The sequence below is a fragment of the Pistacia vera genome, unplaced genomic scaffold (genome assembly GCF_008641045.1).
Source record: "Pistacia vera cultivar Batoury unplaced genomic scaffold, PisVer_v2 Contig214, whole genome shotgun sequence".
NCBI classification, from domain to species: Eukaryota; Viridiplantae; Streptophyta; class Magnoliopsida; order Sapindales; family Anacardiaceae; genus Pistacia; species Pistacia vera.
Window position 1 is genome coordinate 2,406,825 of NW_022196018.1, and position 24,190 is coordinate 2,431,014.

At 34.9% G+C, this 24,190-nt stretch overlaps 1 protein-coding gene and 2 long non-coding RNA genes across 6 annotated transcripts; all 3 read right to left on the reverse strand.

Moving 5' to 3' along the window:
• Nucleotides 1-2,147: 2,147 nt before the first annotated feature.
• Nucleotides 2,148-8,355, reverse strand: LOC116129872 (ABC transporter G family member 9-like). Its single transcript, XM_031415602.1, has 3 exons — nucleotides 8,123-8,355; nucleotides 3,216-4,027; nucleotides 2,148-3,127 (listed from the first exon to the last, which is right to left on the reverse strand). Exons 1-3 carry the CDS (start codon nucleotides 8,353-8,355, stop codon nucleotides 2,148-2,150), a joined length of 2,025 nt encoding a protein of 674 aa, XP_031271462.1.
• Nucleotides 8,356-13,626: 5,271 nt separating this feature from the next.
• LOC116129844 lies at nucleotides 13,627-14,503 on the reverse strand. Of its 2 annotated transcripts, XR_004127957.1 has the most exons (4): nucleotides 14,378-14,503; nucleotides 14,223-14,278; nucleotides 14,029-14,102; nucleotides 13,627-13,942 (listed from the first exon to the last, which is right to left on the reverse strand). It is a non-coding gene; the product is annotated as an uncharacterized LOC116129844 (long non-coding RNA). The 2 variants fall into 2 exon arrangements; XR_004127956.1 differs by having other exon boundaries at nucleotides 13,627-14,102.
• Nucleotides 14,504-18,424: 3,921 nt separating this feature from the next.
• Nucleotides 18,425-22,121, reverse strand: LOC116129842. 3 transcript variants are annotated; one of them, XR_004127954.1, is made up of 4 exons: nucleotides 21,850-22,121; nucleotides 21,464-21,516; nucleotides 19,945-20,758; nucleotides 18,425-19,821 (listed from the first exon to the last, which is right to left on the reverse strand). It is a non-coding gene; the product is annotated as an uncharacterized LOC116129842 (long non-coding RNA). The 3 variants fall into 3 exon arrangements; XR_004127953.1 differs by having other exon boundaries at nucleotides 21,618-22,121; XR_004127955.1 differs by lacking the exon at nucleotides 19,945-20,758 and having other exon boundaries at nucleotides 21,618-22,121.
• Between the last annotated feature and the right edge of the window lie 2,069 nt (nucleotides 22,122-24,190).

A 24,190-nucleotide genomic window follows, 5' to 3' on the forward strand; every position in this document is an offset into this window, starting at 1 on the left:
TCAACTTCAAGTCCGATTACAACCTTGATAAAGCAAGTATCTCTCCAAAATTAAAACATGAAAGTTGTAGATCTCGTTCTTAGCGTTCCAAAGCATTTTGTATCATCTCAATCGGAGCTCAGTTGAGAAAGTTATGCCCAGATTACGAAACAATGTCGAAACTGTCCGAATTCACTTAATTAGTTCAGCTTTGCAATTAACGCCTCCATTTGCATCCTAAATCAAAATAGAATAATAATGAGCATATTTAGCCAACAAATAAGCATGAAAGACTAGACATTAAGGGGGGTAAATATGACATTTTTCATTCTCATCACGACCTGAACCATCGTTTGACATGAGAGGTTAGAGTTACTACCATACAACGACACTTTGCCAAATCTGAAACCTGGTGAAGCTCCATCATGTCGTTGAATTCATACAAGTGATCCTGCAGATCAGAATTTCCATCGAACGCCCGTATGTCCGGCATTCTAAATCTTGATGGGAGTGGGGCGACTAACACTGCCGGAGAAAAGGGAGATGCTGACATAACCTGCCCTTGTTCGTTTTGCTGAGCTCTTAGCTGGTCTAGAGCTCACTGCAGCTCCTCAATCTAGGGCAGCGGAGCTATTTAGGGATTACTTTCACCCATGCGAGTCCGACCCTAACGATTATGATTGAGGAAAGTCCGGAGGTCGGATTCCACTTTGCCTCGGCAGGTAGTTCCGGCCACCCTTGACACATGTTGGCTAGAGCCGTGTGATGGCGATGAATGGTGCGGGGAATTTTCACGACCTCTACGGTGGTATGAACCACCCTGCGGAGTGTGGGAACCTCCCGCACGACTATGATCAGGATTGCATTTATGGTGGTGATGAGAATCACCCCGCCCAGCACTTTTATGGGGGTTTTCATGCGACGCGGCATGGGACGGCTCGGGCTGTGACTTTTCACCGAGTCTTAATGCCACGGGTATTCTATTTGGGATGTGGTCGGTGTTCGCCGGCCCTTTGGAGCCTTTAGGCCCATTTTTTGCCACTTGCTTACCCTTTCTTCGGCGCGCTGCAGTGCTTGCGGCACTGGCTATCGCCCTTTGCTGCGCTTTCGTGCTACCTGCAGGCATCTTTGGCGGTTGCACCGCTCTAGCTGATTCGGGTAGCACGCCCTGGTCCAAACGGTCCAACCTTTGTTTGACCGTTTGGAGAGTATTGTTGAACCTCTCCAGGTAGCTCATGATGGCAGGGTCAAGTTGTGAACTTGACGGGATATCCCCCGCGACATTTTGCGGAACCGAAGGTACCCCGGGAGAGGTGTCCTCCTGCACATGGGGGATTTCCTCAACGCCCTGATTGGTTTGCTCAGGTTCAAGTCGGCGAGCCATTTGTTGTTGTAGGCTGAGTAAGTTAGAGATTCTCCTGATGAAGAACGAATGCTAAATCAGGCCCTCCTTTTAGCGCCAAACTGTTGATGCGTGATTTTGACACCAACCAAACGCACGTGTGAAATGCTGAGTTGGCCCAGAAGACACACGTGGATGAATAAACAAGAGTAAAAATAGCGTTTAAAATGGTTCGGATGCTAAGGAAGCAAATCCTACGTCCACTGATTTTGTATTAATGATAGAGGTTAGGTCGCGTTCAGCGGACTGACTTACAAATGATTATACAAGAGAGAGAATGCTATCTTTTCTTTAGAGAGATTAGCTAATCCTTTAAACGAGAGAGATACTCTCAATTTATAGTGGGATGGATTAAGGTTATCATTACTAAATCTGTGAGTTGGTGGGATTGTCCGTGCAAATCCTTCTTTATGTCCCATTGCCCACCTTCTAGAGTGATTTACGCGATTTGGTGCAAGGATTGGACACGTAGAATCGCTATAGCTCTTGGTTGGTCTGACGCGCACCGACTGCCCTGACAGGAGCATGCCGCACCTTTCATTGTATGACGTGGCTGTCTCTGACTGGCTGTGGGCCTACCTAAGCTCTGACTTTTTGTGTTGACTGGATCTTGCATCAGCCCTACTTTTTCAGGCATAACACTATTTTTACAAATTTTCTGGACAAACTTTCATATTCAGTCTCACAAATAGGCATCCATGATCCCACAGTAGAAGAACAATCAATTTTTATATTGCCATAAAATATGAGGAGAGTTTTTCTCTTCCTATTTATTACGATTTGAACCAAATCTTATAAGAGCAATGTAAGCAATAAATCGAAAACCCAGAAACATAATGGTCAATGCAATAACACTTAGCAAAGAGTGATCAAGCCCAATAGCCTTAATTCTAGTGTAATTTCGCACCAAACAAGTCACATTTGGAGCACAATTATACGTTTCATCACCGTTGTATTGAACTGCCAACAGGAGCTTGTATGAGAAATATGCAAGAGAAATGTACTGAATCCAGGACAGAAAAATCGGTATATCTTGAACAAGAAATCCACCCGCCAACATAAATATGAGCACCACCGTTACTGCAATTGTGTTAGCCATCATTTGCTCCATTACCACTGCACCAATTGCGAGGCCGAGGCTTTGTGCCACCAGGGCTGAGTAAAGGGAAACTAACAAAGTGTAAATGAAACTTAAGGCAGTCGGTTTGAGGCCCCCCATCCAATATGTTAGGGTGACAAAAAGAGTTGGAAGTGTAAGCTCCATGGGAATATCGCTAATGGTTCTCGCCATGAAATATGATGATAGCCTGTACATTCCTGAAGCTCTTTCTTTTTCGATCATCATTCTTTCAATTGGGAATGTTCGAAGAGCCTGGAAGAAAGAGTAGAATCCGACGAATCTGCTGTAGAAGAAAAGGAGTCCGACATGGTCTTGTATGTTATCAGTACTTGATTGCCACCATAGAGTTCCGGTAATGACTGAAAGAAACAAAACCTGGCAAATTTTGAGCCAAGAAAATGAGTCATGTCTCCTTTCTACTAAATCCCTTCTCAGCAACACAACAAATTGCTGCCACCAACTTGTGTTCCATTTGCCAATCTTCTTATTTTCTGAACCTTTAAGACTTTGATTCCCCATGTCTTGAAACTCTGCCTTCAATTTTTCGGAAAGATTACTCTGATAAGCTGATACCAGAATTTGTTTTACAGCTTCTCTGTCCTCTTTTCGGTCTCCAGAAACAACACCTATACATTATTTTAGAAGGTTATTATTTTCCAGGAAATCAATGAACAATTTTAAATGTATCTTGAATGTGAAGATTACATTACATACCACTGGCAAGATCTAACAGGAAATCTGAAGGATTCATGGCTACTGATGGGAAAAATCCAATGCTGGCGAAGTAATTCATGACCTCTTCACCTTTTCCGAAGTAAAGACTATTGCCTTCTGATAACAACATTACTTTGTTAAACATGTAAAATAGGCTACTAGAGGGCTGATGAATACTCATCAAAATCGTGCGTCCGCCTTTTGCCAATTTCCAAAGTGATGACAGAATTTGCCTGGCTATAGTTGAGTCAAGACCTGAAGTGGGTTCGTCAAGAAAGAGTAGACTTGGATTAATCAACAATTCTTGCCCAATACTCACTCTCCTCTGTTCTCCTCCGGATATGCCTTTAACAAATCGTCCTCCTATAATGGTGTCCTTACACCGAGTTAAGCCAAGCTGGTTTAGAACAGCTTCAGCATGCAGGATTTTTTCCTTTTCGGTGAGACTATTGGGCAGGCGGAGAAGAGCGGTGAAGACTAGTGTTTCATTGACGGTGAGGTGCGGATAGAGAGCGTTTATTTGAGTAACGTATCCAGTTCTCCGCTTGATTGTTGCAGAGAAAGGCTTACCATTATAGGTTATGGTTCCTTTAGTATCTCCATCAAGGCGGCCTCCCAAAGCTGTCAGGAGAGTTGTCTTGCCAGAGCCGGATGGTCCTAAAATGGCTAACAATTCACCAGGTGACACTGCACCACTAACCCCTTTCAAGATCATTTTCTCCTCAGATTTTGCATTTCTTGAACCAAAAAATCGTCCTGTTTTACTCTTGATTTTGTGTTCCACATCTTCAAACTGCAAAATTTCATCAGTGCTTAAAGATTGTTTTTTTGTTGTTTTGATTGAAATAATTACTTACAAAGAACCTAAAATTGCCGAAGTGTATATGATAATTCCAGTTCATCCAATTCGCTCAGGAAAAATGACCATGATTTGATATTGAAATTAACAAATGACAAGCACAATCAGATCCAAAGTATCTTGTACTGGGTTCAAAATTAAGGACAAAATGTCAGTCTTCAGTCTCATAAGTCAATATTCATTATTGGGCATTAAAATGAGGTCAAATTTATGGAGCCATGCTATAAAATCCAAATATATGACATTGGAATGCCTGTTAACTTTGGCTTTGTAGGAAACCGAGGCTAGCTATATCCTAAACCAAACAATGTATATATTTGAACAGCCTAAAAAAAATAATTCACAAAAACATGGGATAAGATAGAGAGAAACAAAAAGAAGAAGAGATGACATTGATTACCTTCAAAGTAACAAGTAGAGCTGCTTTCTCAAAGATATCTTTTACTTTTTGCTCTAAATGGTTTTGATTTTGCCCTTCTTCCACTTTCTCAATCTCATTCTCAGCCATTTCGATACTGTCTTTGAATTTGGACATATCAGTGGTTTTAAGTTTGTTGTATTTTGAATAAGTTCCCTGCCAGGAAAGGAAGCTATAGTAGTTCACGCAGGAGAGATTTAAGGATGATTTTATGGACTGAAATCTCTCCAACTGCTTACTATTTATTTGTTCCCATCACGTCAATGCTTCTTAGGCCAAAACAGTTGGATTTTAGATTGTATATACAATAAGCTTTTTGTTGGGTTTTGAAGTAAAAGTAGATGAGATAAAAACTTTCAATAATTGGATGAGCGTCATGGTGATACATTAATATCTAGCATCCTACTTAAAGATTATAGCTTTTGCGAGAAGAGTTTCAATATAGAAAAAACTATGATGATCATTAGCATGTGAAAAATAGATGGCAATATCATAGTCGCAGCTGCTTGAGCCTCTTAATGCTAGGTAAATCACCAATCTATATGATTATTTTATCTCCAATTTACATATATGAAGCTACCCTTTGGTTTCCAAACTTACTAACAAAATTTATGAAGCATATTGAGCCGCTCAAATTTGGTTAACACTGAAAATGATTTGAGTCCAATTAGCACATGAAATGAAAGTGTACTCACTGCAAATAGAATAATAACATTTGTGACTTTTTTTAAAGCATTGGACCTACATTTCTCATTTGGGCCTGATATTGTATTAGATGACTACTAAAAGAGCCTGATTTGGATGTAGGCTGGACTGACAGTTCTATTATTTGGGCCCTAAGAAACAAATTACCTTTTATGTTAGGTCCATTCTTTGATTTTATGGACAAATGATGGTTACGAGGATTAATTGACATGATTTTATAAGAGAAATAGAAGTAACATGTTATCCAAATAAAATCACTCCATTCATGTAGAAATTACAATTCATAATTGCCATGATGTACACTTTTGCACAAGCAATACATAATGACAGAACTTTCACTCAAGAGTGGAAGTTAAACAGCATTATTGCAAAAGAGAATAGAGTAAAGCGCAGAAGAAAATTAAAGTTGTTTGATTGGTGCAAGAAGCACCCAAACTCTACTCTTCCCAACTTCCTCTGGTGACAAATATAAATAAAATAACATAATATTCATACTATATCAGAAACATAAAAACAATGCTTTGATCTTTCAATTATCAAACGAATATAGCAAGTGTCTGAGCATTCCAAACTATTGTATCAGAAAGAGGCCACGGTACTGTCCAATATCATCTACATAACTAGCAATACATTCTAGCATTTATGCAAACAGGCCACCTCTGTATCCATTAACCATTTATTATTTTATGCAAGAAAAAGAATGAAAAAGAGCCATGAAAAGTACAGTACACCGCCCACAAGTCTCTAACAATAACATAAGCTGATGGAGAAAGTCCAACCTCTCTCGATCGAACAGAAATGTCAATGTGTTCGAAGAAGTATTCTTAAACTTTTTGTGCAAACATTTCTGGTTGTGAAGCATCTTAGGTCAATTACAGATTTCTATAGAGTGATTGAACAATGGTGTTCAAAATGTAACATCTAGGCTAGTGTCAGATCGTATTTTCCTCCCTTGGGTCTTTAGTGAATCTGAGAATCCTAAGAGTTTCTCTGCTTGCAGATCGAATATCACATCCAATTAGCAATGGGGCCTGTCAAATTGAGGTCTTTACATTTTGTTAAGATATCAATTGCACGAATGAATACAAGAGAAAAAACTGGTAGACTCACTTGTTGGTTTTCCTAATGAGTAATACTACACATACATCATTTTCATACAACATTTCTAATACAACATTATGTGGCAAGATATGATTGGCTAATTTAAAGTTAAAATTAAACTTTCACCCAATCACATCTTGCCACATAATGTTGTATGAGAAATGTTGTATGGGAATGATGTATGTGTAGTATTATTCTTTCATAATTATGGGTTAATGCGAATTATATTTTGATTTAATTAAACTGGGTAAACACATAGTTCAATGAGATATTCTAATGGGCTTCGTGATCGTTTTTTTAAAGCTTTATACACTTCATATTTAATTGATCTGGGGTATGACGATGTAAGTATGGGCTCTAGAATTTATTAAGCCCGTAATGGGAGGGCCCAACAAATTATTGTTAAAAGGGCTAGGTTCTCTTTCCAAACACATGACCGATTAACCCCATTCTAAAATATCATCATTTTGCGCGTTATTGGAAAGGAAGACAAGTCCTACAATCGACAATCGATTGATTCCAAATTTCAGAAAAGGTTTTCTGCATTAAATTATAGCACAATCAAGTTTGTCATATCTCTAATATAATTATTCAATGTTTTATAAACTAACATGTGTATCCTAGGTTGTCATTGAATTGAAACTATATATTGGTTTTGTAAATCAAAGATTAAGATTGCATGAATTAAATTTATGCTATTAATCTTACATGTGGTATCAGATCTTACATATTAGTTTATAAGATCTGTCTTTGGGTGATTACATTTGGAAATTCATAGTTCATGTATAAATTAGGGTTCCTTTAATTTTAAATAATCCCAATTTGGGATTTTTATGAATTGAACCCATATTTGGCCTTATTGGCCTTTAGAGAGATTTTTTTCAAGCCATTAGAGAAGAGGAATGGCTGAATTTCGGCTGCTGGAGTCGCAAAATTGCGATTTGGATTTTCCGGACCGCGGGGGTGAAATTGTCATATTTCAAACCTAGGGGCAAAAATTAACAAAAGTTAAGGGGGCAACTGAATATTATTACCAAAACAGGTCAAAATCATGCCAAACCGCATAAAACGGTTAAACCGGGTCAACCCGACCCGATATAAGCGTGTCAAGTTAATCAGGTCAATAGGGTCAACCCAACTTAGTCAAATTAAGTCAATCGGGTCAAGCATACCTAAACCAAGGTCTACTGACCTGTAGATCCAGTTGGATGCTCCAATTGGACCCCACGCACGCATAATGATGCTTGTGGATGCATGAGGAGCCTGTAGGGCTGTTTTTTTTTTTCGGGCCGAACGACTTGCACCCATCCATGGTTTATCGTAAAGACAAATTGGTACCCTCAAAGTTTGGAAATGACAAACACCAACCTTCCGTTAATATTTGATGTTAAATTTAACTGAATAAGGTTAAGATAGTAAATTCAAAAACAAATAAAGGGTAATCATGTCATTTTATCCCTTTCTTCTTCTGTTAAACTCACATTTCTTCTTTCCTCTTCATCTTCCACCTTTCTTCTTCAAAGCCGCCGCCGTTGCCAACATTCTTGCTGCGGCTTTCTTTTCTTCCTTCACCTTTTCAGTTGATCTCACCTCCCATCACCATCCTCCTCCATCCCCAGCTGGATTTGACCCATTTTTGGCTGAAATTTCCTCTTTTCCGTAACCCATCTTCACCCTAGCAACCGCTGGATAATTTCTTCTTTTTCATATTTATACCCTTTAATAATTTCTTCTTTTTCATTCCCAAAAAAGAAAGAAAGAAAGAAAGAATTTTCCATAGAACTTCCAAGAGAGATTAAATTATAAATCGCATTCATAGCTTACCCAACACCAGAGAAAAAGACAGGAACAGGAGCCAGATTCTTCAGAGCAGACATGAGACGAGAAGCAAGGGTGTCCCCAAAGACCTTCCCTGCTACTAGGAAAACTCTTAGTTCCCCATCTTTAATGGCCATGTCAACTACACTTTTCCTTGAAGTTGGCATCCATTTTCTCTGTAATTTCCACAAAGCAGTGGTAGTTTTACTGCTCCTACTAAATATCTTGTTCAATATCATCTCCAATATTCCACGATCGAGAGGAACACAATAACTTTTGCTTGCTTTAACATAGTGCAGGTTCTGTAATATCCCACTTGAGGTACGTACTTAAGATTTGCTGTATTAGTTAAAAGTTTACTGTTTCAGTTTCAATTGAATTTGTTTGTTGTCATGGTTAGTTGGTATGTTGAGTTGGTTGAATGGTTGCCTTGAAATTGGTTGAACTTTGGTGAAGTTTGGAAATCCAATCTTTGCCCGGGCGAAGAAGAAGCTTCGCTGCGGCGAGGAGGAGTTGCACCCACGGGTAGGTTCTGCCCTGTTTCGCCGGGGCGAGGGAAAGTGCTTCGCCGCGGCGACGAGCCCAATACAAAGTTTCTTGAGTTTTCTAGAGAATTCTTCTTTTGGGGCATAATGACCATTCTACCCCTAATTAGTAGGAAAAGTGGGAGTAAAATATAAGGAAATTAAGTAGAGATTGTGTTTGGATGGGGGTGTATTTGAAAAGAATCAAAGGATGTAGATGGAATTTCTAAGGAAGGGCAAGGGCAAAAAGGGAAATGATGCTTATAATATGAGCTAAAAAAGAGTTAAGTGTAGAGAAACCCTTTATTCATTCATTTCCACCGCCTCTTCCATTTGCCTAAGTTCTCTCATTTTCTCCATCCAATCTTCCAAGATTTCTAAGGGATTTAAGAGAGTTTTTGGGTAATTTTGAGTAGAGATTTCATCTAAAGCTTCCTAAGGTAAGGATGCATGCTTTAGATGTGAGTTTTCTTATAGTTATAGTGAAGGCTTATTTGGTTGTTATTGTTCTTGTTGTTGTTTTGAGTTGTAGAGAAGAGACAAGACAACAAAGGAAAGGANAAAAAGGTGCAGCAAGAATGCTGGCAGCAGCGGCAGCTTTGAAGAAGAAAGGTGGGAGATGAAGAGGAGAGAAGAAATGTGAGTTTAACCGAAGAAGAAACGGATAAAATGACATGATTACCCTTTATTTGTTTTTGAATTTATTATCTTAACCTTATTCAGTTAAATTTAACAACAAATATTAACGGAAGGTTGGTGTTTGTCATTTCCAAACTTTGAGGGTACCAATTTGTCTTTACGGTAAACCATGGGTGGGTGCATGTCGTTCAGCCTTTTTTTTGTCGTAAATTTTTTCAGAATTTTCTAACATTAATTTAGAATTATTGGTACAATTTCATAATTTTGAATCAGGTCAATAGGGTCAACCCAACTCAGTCAAAGTAAGTCAAACTGGGTCAAACAGACCTAAACCAAGGTATACTGACCTGTAGATCCAGTTGGATGCTCCAGCTGGACCCCACGCATGCGTAGTGATGCTTGTGGATGCGTGAGGAGCCTGTAGGGCTGTTTTTTTTTTTTTTTCGTTGTAAATTTTTTCAGAATTTTCTAACATTAATTTAGAATTATTGGTACAATTTCATAATTTTTGGATTGTGGAAAAATATTAATAATTTAATGGTTGGTTTATTTATTTATTTTTTTGATGATTAATATTGCTTGGAAAATTCTGGGAAAAATTGTGAAAATTATTTCCCTATTGGTTGAATATTGTGGCATGTTGTACTCTCCCTATACTATGTTTTGTATCTTATACTCTCAACATTGTCATATGTGGTTAATTATGTACATAGTTGGAGTATAAACCTTAGGGAATAATTATTGTTCACCAGATTAAAATGCAACAAGGTTAAGTTAAGATTGTCCGAGATAATTGGGTATTATATCTCATAAAATCTTAATTATGACAATTAAAATGCGACATTATTAACTTAAGATAGTATGAGATAATTGGGTATTATATCTCATGAAAATTGAAATGTAACAGTTATTAAATTAAGATTATTAGAGATAATTAAGTGTGTATTAGGGATAGGCACGGGCCGGGGCCGGAGACCCCTATCTCTAAGCCCGGCCTGAAGGCCCAAGGGGATTCCCTGAATCTGGCCCTGAATTCGGAGAATCCCTGAACTTGGCCCGATCTTTACACGGGGAATTCCTGAAATCTTCACGGGGATGTGGGGAATCTCGGGACGTCTCGAGCCACCCCAAATTGGAGGATTTCGTAGTCTTGAGCATGGTTATTAGTATCATACGATACGCGATACGTATCCTATGATACGATTCAATACGGGTCGCTAACGATACGTATCAGAGAGTTTATCTTAAACCTTTCGATACGTTGATATGTATCCTATGATACGATATGTATCCATATCCTTAAAAATATCGATACAAATCAATACGACTTTATTAATTTAGGCCAAAGGCCCAAAATAATTTCGGGTTGGATCCGGGTCACCCAACCCAATTCAGTAAAACCTGCCCAAATTTACCCATTTTGCATGGAGAAAGTGAAGAGGAACATATGTTGCCCATTTTGCATGATAATAATAATACAAGTGGAGATATAGATATTGACATTGACATTGATCTTAGAAATAACATGAATGGTTGAAAGGAAATGATAAAGATTCTTAATTTTGTGATTAATTTTGATAACGTAATACCATAATTTAAAGCCAAAAATATCACAAAATTCTTTGGGTGCGTTTGGTTTAGGAAATGTTATATTACTGAGGCATGTTGTATTATTGGAAAGATAGATTACTAGGAAATTTTTAGAGAATTGTGTTTGGTGGGTTGAAATAAATTGGTAAGTATGTTATAATAATATGTTTGGTTGGGAGGATAAATGAGTAGGTATGTTATGTAGATTACTAAATTTCCCTCATTTTTAAATAATAATATAATATTATTTTTATTATTATTTTATTCTATTATTTTTTAAATTATTTCCTTTAACCCCCCTATATTTGAAATTTTACTAAAACACCCCAACCATATACAACTTTAATTTGTAGCAAAATCACCTCTACTCACCCCAAGCCACCGCCGGTAGCCAGCTACCACCGTCGGAAGCCGCTGTAATGACGTATGACCAACCAAATCAAGGCCTAATCCGGTTAGATCTGGTCGTTTCACGGCCAAAGATATGGCCGTGTGATGAGAATGCAAAATGTCATATTTACCCCCTTTAATGTCTAGTCTTTTATACTTATTTGTTGCCTAAATATACTCATTATTATTCTATTTTGATTTAGGATGCAAATGGAGGCGTTAAATGCAAAACGGAACTAATTAGGTGAATTCGGATAGTTTTGACATCGCTTCGTAATCTATGCATAACGCTCTCATCCAAACTCCGATTGAGATGATTCAAAATGACGTGGAACCCTAAGAAGAGATCTAAAACTTTCATGTTTTGAGTTTGGAGATATACTCGCTGCATCAAGGTTGGAATTGGGCTTCAAGTTGACGCACCTGCACTGCTGACGTTCTAGAACATTCTGCCTTGTCATGCAATTCAAATAGGCAAATTTTTACAGGAAGTTTTAAAGGCCTGTTGCATGCAAATTACTACTGGAAACACTACTTTCCTATTTTATTTTAGGACTTCATTTTATTTTCAATTAATTAGAATCAGATTAGGATAGATGTTATTGAAGGATATTAGAATATTTTGACGAGATTTAGTAGAATTTAAATACTTGAATTAGATATCTTTAAGAGGAGAGAGAGATCAGATTGGAAAAAATCACACACGTCTCTCTCTTCTCTCTTTTGGAATTCGTTTTTCTTTTGAGTTTTTCATAGCCATGAGCGGCTAAACTTTTAGAACTTGGTCGAAGGAAATGGAGGCCTCGGAATCAATAAAACTGTGAGATCTAATCTAATTTTCTAATGTTCAATTTATGTTTTGAGTATTGGATGTTCTTCTATGCATCTTGTCATAATTGTTGCGTTTAATTACTAGGAGGCCTACTAGTTTATTATTTGTTGCAATCTACTGCTAAGTTAGATATCAAATCCGTAATTGTTTGATCCCTTTAACTTGTGAAGCAATTAGGGTTTAAGAATTTGCTGCGTCAGGAATTATTAAGTCGTAAGAAGAACATTCAACTAAATTAAATACAACCACTTGAGTTTGTGTTGTTTAGCTTCATCGATCTCTCTAGTTCTTAAGGCTGCCACTAGATTAAATCTTTAGCGCTTGTCTAGGTTGTTTAGTAGTAAGATTAATTAGATCACTTGTTTCCTAATTAATTACAACTAAGGAGAGATAGGAAAATAGTTCCAACGGTGAATACTTAAAGTAAGAATTGATTTATTTTTGCATCAATGATCAGTTGTAAGATTCCGATGGTGGATGTTGACTTAGACCAAGTTTCGTTATTTTGATTGATTTCGGTAATTTAGGTTGAATTTCTTTTCCTGAAATTGTTTCTGTTTTTACTCAAATCCCCCCCATACTGGTTCACGTAACATAAAACTCGGCTAGACACTCTTCGTGGGAATGATCCCTACTCACACTACTACGTGTATTTTTAGGGTTTTAATTTTAGGTGCCTACGACAGTACACCACCGTGAAAAGACCAGATCTTTGGCCATGAAACGGCAACCATTTCACTGCCAAAGATCTGGCATTTTCATTGCCAGATTTGGTCATTTCCGGCCATGGATCACAAATCCATGGCCGAAAACGTCCTTATCGGCACGCAACCGGCAAGATCCTGTCGGTCTTGTGCCGATATGACAACTTTCGTCAGCGGCCAGTGGTGGTGGCTAGCAACCGACGATGGTCTTGGGTGGTTGGGGGAATTTTGTTAACTTTTAAACTTTTTTGTGGCTGGGGTATTTTAGCTAAATTCTCAAATGTATGGGGTTTGAGTAATTGTTATTTGGTAGACATATGAGGGCAAGTGTATTCGAAATTATAAAAGATTAAGGGCAAAATAGGGTTAAAATTAAGATTACCTCGGTAATCTTATATTAACACCCATTGGGAAGGTAATCTGGTTACCCTTAATATTACCAATAGTAAACACTATTTGTAATAAAAGATTACGTAATATTTTATTACTTAACAACCAAATGAGAGAATCTTGAAAATTAAACAAATATTACAAGATTAATCTTATATCACCCCGAACCAAACGCTACCTTTAATTAATCTTTGGAATGATATTAATTTTTAGATTTTTTTTTTTTAAAAGTCGTATCCTATGATATGATACGATACGATACGATACGCAATACACGATTCGAAAAATTAGGTTTTCAATACACGATACGATACGCGGTTTGACAACCATGGTCTTTTGTACCTTACTTTTTTCTCCAAATTATAATGTATATCATCCAAAAAGAAATGAACTTAAATTTATAATGTAGTATATCATTATATTACAAATTTATACTCCAAATTTACAGGGGAAGTAGGGTAACACTGGAACAACACCCACATCACACTATCAAGTTCATTATAATGTAATATATCATTATATTATAATGAACTTAAATTTGATTCCAAATTAACCAAACAAACAAGCCTTCACAACGAACAAGTCAAAGAGTAGCCAAATAATAAAAAAAACAAAAAACAAAAATCAAAAAACAAAAAACAAGAAACTCTATTCATATTTCATGAGGAGCCAAAAGGACCCCACGTCACACGATCAAGATTCAAGAATAACACTCAGACCATAGCACCTAACATTCCATGTGCAACACATAAACAACCTGTAGACAAATTTTAAATTATTATATACCTAAAAAAAATCCAAAACATATTAAATTGCATACTTTTGAAATATTGAGAAATAAACCTATCACATAAGAAGTCCAAAACTTTTCACCAAAATCGTCAATATCATCAAAATTATGCCACTTCGGTTTCCTCCTAAACAAGCGAAAAATATAAATTATATGATATTTAAGTAACATGTACACAAATGTTAACTATCATAAATGACTAAGGAAGAGGAAAAAAAAAAAAGAATACATTACAAATCTATAATACCTTATCGTCTGCATCATTATCATCATAAATTGATGAACCAAATCCTTGCCCTGGGCCTGACATAACAATAAAAAATAAACATTAAAACTAGCATATGTTAATATATATTTTTTTAATTTTTAATGTTGAAGAAATAAAAATTTCTTTTTGATTACCTTTTATGTCAGCCCATTTCCAATTCCGTAAACACATCAACGCCTCTAATGTAATGAATCTTGTGGTGATGTGGACTCAGTATGTTGCCAGCGATGCTAAATGAATAGCTAGCATATCTCGAGCAATCCTTAGTAACATAAAATATTTAGCCAGATGTAACCTCCACCAAGTCAATAGATCAAAGTCTGAAGTTCTATGAATAATTTTCTCCTCTAAGTAACATTCCAACTTAGAATTTTCTTGGCCAAACTAGCCAATATCCTCATTCTTTGAAACTTGGCATGAGAAGAGGTACTAGAGGATGCAATGAAAGATTGTTGTGTTTGGCAGCTTCGATGGTTACTCTCATACTGAACATACAAATAATTACATATTCGAATCCTCCTAATCTCATGTGGACCATCATCTCCATAGATCAAAGGAAAGAAGAAATCTAACAACTTCAATTTAAACCTAGGATCTAAAACCATTGCAATCCTCATGACACCATGAATCACACTCCAATACTTGTTTAACTTTTCATCCATTTGAGTCGCCATTTTCTTTATCAAATCATCCCCATCTGTGAGCAAACGAGTCACATGAAGTCTAATTTCACAAATCTTGGGAACATAAGTATTGGCAGTGGGAAATTTCATTTCAAAGAATATGAGTGTGGTTTCATAATGTAAGTTATTTATCAACTTATGAATCTAGAGTGATAACTCTCAATCATGGTATGAATACCTCACTTTGTCTTAGCACAATCGTTTTGTTTAAATTTCCAGTATGACCACCTTGTGCTAAAGTTACCACCTTCTTTTATGTTGTTTATCTGCTATATCAGGTGAGCACCTCTAAGTCAGAGTGATCATATGCATCTGACAGATTTTATTGGGTAACACGTGTTGTATTTCTAAAATCCAATGAGTTGTCACTACTCTCTTATGAGATATTTGTGTAGTCTAGAGGTGGAACAAATGGGTCGGGTTAGGCGAGTCAACCTTAACCCAGCTTGCCTCAACCCAGGTTCAACCTGACCCTCCTAAAGGGCAGGCTGGGTTGAACTCAACTCGGGTGTATCCCGTCGGGCAGGCTGGGCCTTCATAGGCCAACCCGGCGACTTGATGGGTTATTTTTTTTCAAAACCCGTCCAACCTACCGGGTTGACCCGCTAGTTGGACAAAAATAAATATATTAAATATATATATTTTTTTTTTGCAAAAACCCATTTTACCCTTGAAATAGAGCTGTTTTATAACAGTTGGAGGGGTCTTTCTGGTTATTTTCTTTTCCCTTTTTTTTTTTCTATAAATAGGGCATAAACTCTCATATTTCCTCACATCCCAAATTCTCTCATTCTCTCATTTTCTCTATTGAAATTTCTCAATCTCTTTGTTGTCAATTTGCTCTCAATTTAATTTTTATTAGTTTTTGCAATTTTCAATTCATATTTCCAAATTCCAATTCTCCTTCTTTAATTCTTTATTTCTTTTATATTCATTTTTTTTTTTTAAAACTAGAATGAATAGATATTTCCATCTTCATCAATTTCGATGATGAAGAAAATTATACACGTCCCCCTGAATTTGCTAACATAAATGCAGTAGATTCAAATAGTCTCGCTTTCCCATTCTCAGAATCTAATACACCTCATAATATTCTCCCCTTTCCTCCCCATGCTGCTACAGCTCCTGGTGGTTCTAGAAGTCATCCTCGTAATTGTCGTTCTCGTCCAACTCCAACTCCATCTCAAGCATAAGTGAGTTCATCAATTGCAGTTCGAACCGACGACAGGTACACATCAGATGTTTGGATGCATTTTGAAAAGTTTTACGAGACAAAAACAAGTGAAGAAAACAAGATACAAGTATTGTGGAAATATTTATTAAGCTAATGCAGGTAATGATACTAGTACTTTAAAAAGACATGCTAGTAAACATATAAATCAACATGAAAATTAAGAAACTAATCAAACTCAGATAACTAATATGGGTACTACTTGGTGTTATAATGTTGATGTATATAGGGAACGATTAGATTTATATATTGTTGTAACTGATCAATTTATTAATATGATTGAAAATAAATATTTTAAAAGATTTATTAAAGATTCATTTTTTTCTAGGATTTAAAAGTTATTATAAAACTACAACTAGAAATGATTTAATAAAATTGTTCGAGAAAATGAAATTAGAATTAAGAAATAAAATACACAGTTGTCATGTTAGTGTAACTTTAACCACCGATATTTGGAGTGGTAGAGCTAAACAAGATTATATTTGTGTGACTACTCATTGTTTTGATAACGAATGAAATTAAATAAATCTTTATTGGGATTTAAATTAATAGACGTAGCCAATAGTGGTCAACAAATTTATAGTAAAATTGTTGAAGTTTTGGAAGATTATGATATTGTTCACAAAGTGATAAGTTTAACTTTAGATAATCCAAGTGCTAATAATAAAGCTATAAATTTTTTTAAAAGTAATTTTCCTTTTTATGACAATTTGAAGTTTTTTCACTAACGTTGTGCATTTCACATTATTAATTTAATTATAAAAAATGGTATGAAAAAAATTAGAAATATTATTGATAGAATTATAAATTCTTTAGCCTGGATTATTAGTAGTAATAGAAGAAATACTGAATTTCAAGATGCTTGTATAAAATCAAATATGTCTCTTAGAATTTTTGCATTAGACATGCCTATTAGATGAAATAGTATTTATTTAATGTTTGATTCACGTTTACCTTATGCAAATTTAATTAGTTATTTTGTAACAAATAATAGGGATCCTCATTTTTTGGTAGACAATGATTGACATATAGCTAAAAAAATTCATTCTTTTCTTAAATTTTTTTATCAACCACTTTAAAACTTTCTGATATGTATTATCCTACTAGTCTATTGGTAATATATACAATTATAAAAATTTCAGATTTATTTAAAAAAAATAGAAACAATGAAATTTTAGCAGGACCAATAGAGGCAATGGAATTAAAATTTAAAAAATATTAGAAACCCATTCGTTTTCTTTTTTGTTTAGCTACCATATTCGATCCTAAAATTAAATTAGTAGGTTTAAAAAATGGTTTAGACAAGTTAAGTGAAAATTTACGAGACGAAGCATATGCCAATCAACTAGGAGAGATAAGATAGTGTCTTACAGAGGTATATTTGTAGTATGAAAATAGGTATAGGAACCAGCGAAGAGGCGAAATACCCGAGGAAGTAGCATCAAAAAACACAAATGAAGACTTCGACTCCTAGAGTGCACTTAATAGGCCGAAGAGGACTCAAACTTGAAGCATAGCCTCATTTTCAGAAGCATCAAGAACGAATATACTGTCCTCCATGCAGCTATAGAGTAATGAGCTTCACCAATATTTGGGAACCCCCGACGTGCTACCAGTAGATCCACAACAAAGAGCTAGCTTTGATGTCTTAGAATATTGGAAAACCAGAAATGTATTTTTTCGGTATTATCAAGACTTGCCCTGGATGTTTTCTCTGTTCCTGTCTCAACCGTCTTATCCAAACAAATATTTAGTGCAAGTGGAAGAATTTTAAATAACAGGACTAAACTTTCACCAAAATTGATTGAAGTCCTCACATGTCTTCGAGATTGGGAATGATCACGCCATCAAGATCAATACGAGGTTGTCGATCATACTTTAATAGAATTATTTCAATTTTGTAATTTAGATAATACAGATGAGGGATTCCTAGTCAACCCTCAAATTAGTTGTTTTGTAAATTATAACTTTTTAATTTACAAATTAACTATTAATTATTGCACTCTTTTTTCCTTACCAAGTTTTTGTCTCAATTGGGTTTTCTTTGGTAAGGTTATTAATGAGGTAATAATTGTTGTAATTTCTTATTTCTTAATTTATTTTTTAATAAATGAATAAATCTAATTTTTCTTATATTACAATTTAATTGTATTAAAATTGAATTAATATTTGAAATGTTAACAAAAAAATTAATTTAATTAAATTATTCATATTTGAAAAGTCAGCTAAAAAAAAATTACACAAGAAAAAAATAAAAAAATTTCCGGGTCAACCCACACAAAAACCAGCCGAGCTAGGGTTGGCGGGTCGGGATGGGCCAACCCTTTTGGCCAAAGAGGCGGGCCGGGCTAGGCCCGACTCGTAATTTGGCTTAACCCACCACGAACCAGGTCGGGTCGGGTCAGGTCAGGCAGGTTAATTTTCCACCTTTAGTGTGGTCCATAACACTTGTCAAATTGATATTCAATGTGCTAGAAAATTTTATTCTCTTTGATAGGTGGCATCTTGATAATGGAATATAACTTTAATAAAATTGAAATTCATAAAGTTATTGTTAGCCACTTGTCCCTTACATTGGCCGGTTTTTACTTATGTAAAGTCTTCTCCAATGCACTTGTTTTTTAAGCCTAATATTGTCCCTAAAAAGTACTCTGAAATTCTCTGAATTTTTCCTTTGTTTTTGTCAAGTTTCTATGCTTAGGTAAAGCTTAAAACTACATTTATTCAAGTACCTAGAATGCATCCTTGCTCTCTACATTTTGTTCATAGTTGATGTATGAAGCTTGATGAGCTTCTTCATTCGAAGTGCGTCTTCGTTTTTATACCTTGAGAGAAGCTCAAGGTTGACCAGTTGGTTAGGTGTTCTTGGAGCTAACTATGCTTGTACGTTGTTTAACCAAAGAATAAAAATTGAAGCGTTGCAAAACAGGGGTGTTCTTGCAACTGAGGCAATCTCTAACTTTGTAATTGAACTGTAAAGTAAACCTAGTGGATTAACTTTATTCTGGATTTAGTCCCATGGATGTAGGCATTTTGCCGAACCATGTAAAAATCTGGTGTTGTTTTAGTTTGGTTTATTTTTATTGTTTTATGTTTACGTCCAAAGAACTCTTAAAATCAACTTAACAACCACTTTCGCTTAGGTTTATTCACTTGGTAAAGGAATTAAATCTTTCACATAAAATATTTCTAGCTTCTCACTGATCTTTTCTACCAAGTCTCATTCTTCATCACTTGGTAAGCATCTAAAATTTGACTCATGATGCTTTAAAGTTGTTTGAAGCATCAAGTACGTTGAATTCCAACTTGTCTTACAATGAAGACCTAACTTCTTTGTGCTTGGAATGCCCGCTTGACATGCCATGTCTACAAAATTTTGCTCCCGTTTAGGTGATGTCGTCCAATAGGAAACAGTCTCACGGATTTTGGATATTACTTCTCCAATCACCGATAAGCCATCTTGAACAATTAAATTGAGAATATGTGCACAACAACGCATATGAAAAAATTCGCATGTAACAAAAGGGTGGAACGTTGAAGCTCTCCTAAGATATCCTGCACAATCGCATCATTGGTGGAGCAATTGTCAACCGTCAATGTGGACAACTTTGTATTAATATTCCGCTCATAAAAACAGTCCATCAACGCTGCAGAAAGTGCATCTCTATGTCGGCAACACACATGTACAAACCAACCATATAAATTGTACATAATTAATATTTTAATCTAGGTAAAAAATTTACAAAGAAATAAGAATAATGAAACATAAAAATAAAAAACATAATACCTTAAAAGTCGATTATGCAAAACCCAATTATCATTGATAAAGTGTGTTGTGATGGTCATATATCCTTTGTTATGGTTGCTAGTAGTTCAAAAATCAATAGTGATGGCAACTCTACTCCGGTTTTTGTTTAACATTTTCATGGACTTCTCCTTCTGAACTTCATAAACGTTCATAATGTCCCTCCTAATAGTTCTCCTAGAGACAACATTGAAGGAGATGAAATAGTGTTGCAGAATTTTCTAAACCCTATATCATCAACCGTGCTTAGCGGATACTCATGAAGAATAATCATATTTGCAAGATCATCTCTCCCCACTTGTTGATCTAAACTATAATTGCTTAATATCTTTTTGGAGTCTTGTTTTTGCATACCCGCAAGCATCATTTGTGATATATCTTGGTTTTTTCGCCTTGTACAAATTCTATGATGATCATGCAAATGCCTTGTTTCATTTTTAGAACCACCGACAAGTTGTCAGTGTCAGTAGTTACACACTGCCTTTTCTTTACCATCAACTAAGGCCTTTTTGGAATGTAGCCATATAATTGACCTAGACCTTCCAGTTCTAGTAACGCAAGTATCCTCTTGGGAAAACGAGGGAGGGCTTGAATGGAGACTATCTATCGGGATTGGAATGCTAGTTCCATCAACAGGAGATTGTTCTTGGTCATCTTCACCAGGTGAAAAATTCATGTGGGAACTCGTAATGGATACTTTTTTGGATGCCTTAGAAGATTGGTTGATGTCCTCTTTTAAATCCTTTCTTTTGGTCGATATTGACATAATGTAATGTAGCATATTAATAATATGCAGCTAACACCCACCAAAGAATAAAATGTTAAAAAAAAAAAAACAAACACAAAAAAAAAAAAAAAAAAAAAAAAAAAAAAAAAAAAAAAAAAAAAAAAAAAAAAAAAAAAAAAAAACTGAAAAAAACCCCTACAGCAGTTTAAAAAATCTGCAAAATTGCTCGATAAAGATGTTAACGAGCTTCAAACTGCATTTTGCATCTGCAAAATGCTGTGCAGATGTAAACTGCAGTTTGCATCTGCAAACTGCACACTTTGCCAATCCAAACAGCCAACAGTTTGCAAATGCAAACAACTTGCAGTTTGTAAATGCAAACAGCCTGCAGTTTGCAGATAAGCTAGTAGGGTTGGCAAACCCTCAGCTTAAGCTGATAAATCTTAAACTCTAAGGTTGAGCATATACACTTTCCATCTCAGCCAACACAAACCCAAGTTTAAATCAAATAACTAAACTGGGCGACATTCATCTCAGCTTCCCAATGTTTTCAACATTATTGAAGGAAATCCAAGCCACTACAGTGAAGAATGTTCACAAAATATTGCAACTATTTTCCAGTATTATGAAGTAAATTATAATATATTTTATCTTTTATCACATTATGAAAGCAAGATATACAACAGATATATTAGGAAGTATAGAAAGCCCCCAAATTATAGCATTAACAAACAAATATCTTAAATAGTAAAATGGGCTAAAGAAAATACGTACAGGAATGAAAGGTGTAAAACAACTCTCCACTTAGCCCAAGATAATGGTGTTACCTGGAATACAAAATGTTAAATAAAATCAATTTCTTTGTGAAATGAGAGAAAATTTAATAATTACTTGATCATTTGCTTAGCCAGAGAAAAAGAAAACTTACTGAGAAAAGAATAGATAGTGCAGTTTGCATATGCAAACACTGAAGTTGGCAAATGCAAACAGCCTTACATGTTTTAATGCTAATGGCATTCATCAACTCCCTTACATACCACCGAATAAGCAGAAACTTGGAAAGTAGAAACATGGTTTAATGATAAAGATCACACTGAATTTTCATGCTCAAATTCATCCAGTTTGTACAAATAGTAATAACAATAAAAACTCCAACATACCTTGCAATAGTTTGTTAAGTAACCAGAGATTGAAGGAAATGTAAAACATACAAGAGAAAGTACCATATCTAATTCAATGTCATCCAATCCAATCCAGTCTAGCATACCACACAAGGCTATAGAAACCTGCTTGATAGGTAGAATAATATATGAGGCTGAAAGTAAATTCGAAACTCATAAGCATTTAAAATTTTTAGACTTTTACCTTTAATAGATGCCCAAAACTAATGTAAAAGTAAACATGGCTATTATTTGTAAAATAACCTTCAAAGATCAAAATTGACCCCAAATAGAGAAACAAATAAAAAAATGGCAAATAGTGAAGCCCTTAGATCTTACAAATCATAATTCATAGATGGTGAAGTTCAAGATTTTAGTTAATAGCCAATCCACATCACCAATAACAATGGGAAATGGGGATAAATAACAACAACAACATCAACAATAGTAACAGAATAAGTAGTAATAACAACATCTCCAGCCACTTGTAATGATTGGAGAAGTTAACTGTAGGGATTTAATCAAATAAAGTGCAGAATAACAACAAAATTTTTTTTTCATTCGAAACCCATTTTATCCTGGATCATAGATTGAAGTTAATAACCATTTTAAAACAAATATACATAAAGATTAAAGTAATGTTATAATCAAACCTTCGATTAGAAGCTCCACCACTTTTGATTGAATGGAAAAACGTCCTGCTTAAAGAGGAGAAGTGAACACACGGAAATCCACACAAAGACAACAAGACCCACACAACCAATTTGCTAGTTTGAGAGTGAAGGTTCAAAGAAGAAAAATGGGAGAAGTTTTTCTAAGAAAAACTCTCTCTACAAATCTATCTTGGGTGGCAAGTATGAANTATAATATTATGTAATATTATATTAAATAATAAGTTATATATTAACATATAATTACGGATAATAACATATTATATATAATATATAATGTATAATACATGTGAAATATTATATATATGTATTATATATTATACATTATTAATATATTACATATATATTATTTATATAAAATGATAAATTATACATATATAATATATTTATTATGTATTAAAAATATTTATAATGGTTTATTTATTTATTATAATGAATCAAAATACCAAATGATATATTATACATATATAGTATAATAAATTCTAAATAAATAACTCCATAATATAACAAGGGCAATTAGATAATGAAACTGAAATAATTATTCAATAAAGGACAAAAAAATATTTATAATAATTTATTGATTTATTTTAATGAATCAAAATATCAAATGATACATTATGCATATATAACATATATATTATGTATATCAAATTATACATATACATATATAACATATTTATTATGTATTAAAAATATTTTAATGATTTATTATATTTAATTTATATATGCGTATTTAGCTTATTATATTCAATATAGACAATTTCTCCATTATTATTTATTACCCATTTGTATATGGTTTCACTCAATGTTCCCACAATTATATTATTATAATCACACTTGAATTTGATCAATTAATAATGTGAAACAATTAATTATTAAAGTGGTAATTATATAATTATATATATATATCCAGGGCAGGGCAGGGCAAGACGGGGCGGGGACAATTGCCAAGGTGAGACTAACCCCATCCCCGGCCCATTCCCAAATTCAGGGATTGATTTTGGGTCCAGGCCTAGGCCCGGGCCCGGGCCCGTCCCCAAACAGTTCAGGGAATCTCTGCTCCGTTTGGGCTGGGTCCCCGACGGGGTGAGGAACATGTCCATCCCTAGTGTGTATCTCATGAAATCTTAATTATGGCAATATTATTTAGTATCAGTAGAATAATTTTGTAAGTTGTCAAAATGTTTAATCGCCAAAGCGGTGCATTCATAGAAGCTTGCAAAATTTTCATTTGTTAAATGATACATTCTTTAGTTTATGACAATATTACTTAGTATCATGAAAATAATTTTGTAAGTTGTTAGAATGTTTAATAGCCAAAGCGGTGAATTCATTAAAGCTTGCAAAATTATTCATTTGGTAAATGATACATTCTTCATTTTGATGCATATAATTTCATGACCAAAGGTGGTTATTATTTGTGTTAAAATTGATGGTGCATAAGGTTAATTTTTGGAAATACACTGGTCTTGAAAAATTCAATACACTTAAAAGTGTTTGATTTTTTGTTTGACATGTGTTTTCCTATTAAGTGGAGGATGAACAATGGCCTAGAAAGTCTATCTGCCCAAAGGAGATAGTCTTTTGAATATCATATGTTCTCATTAGTAATTTTCATAACCTTACGTGTGGGATCCTAATTGCATGTTATTTTCTCTGCCAAACGGGGA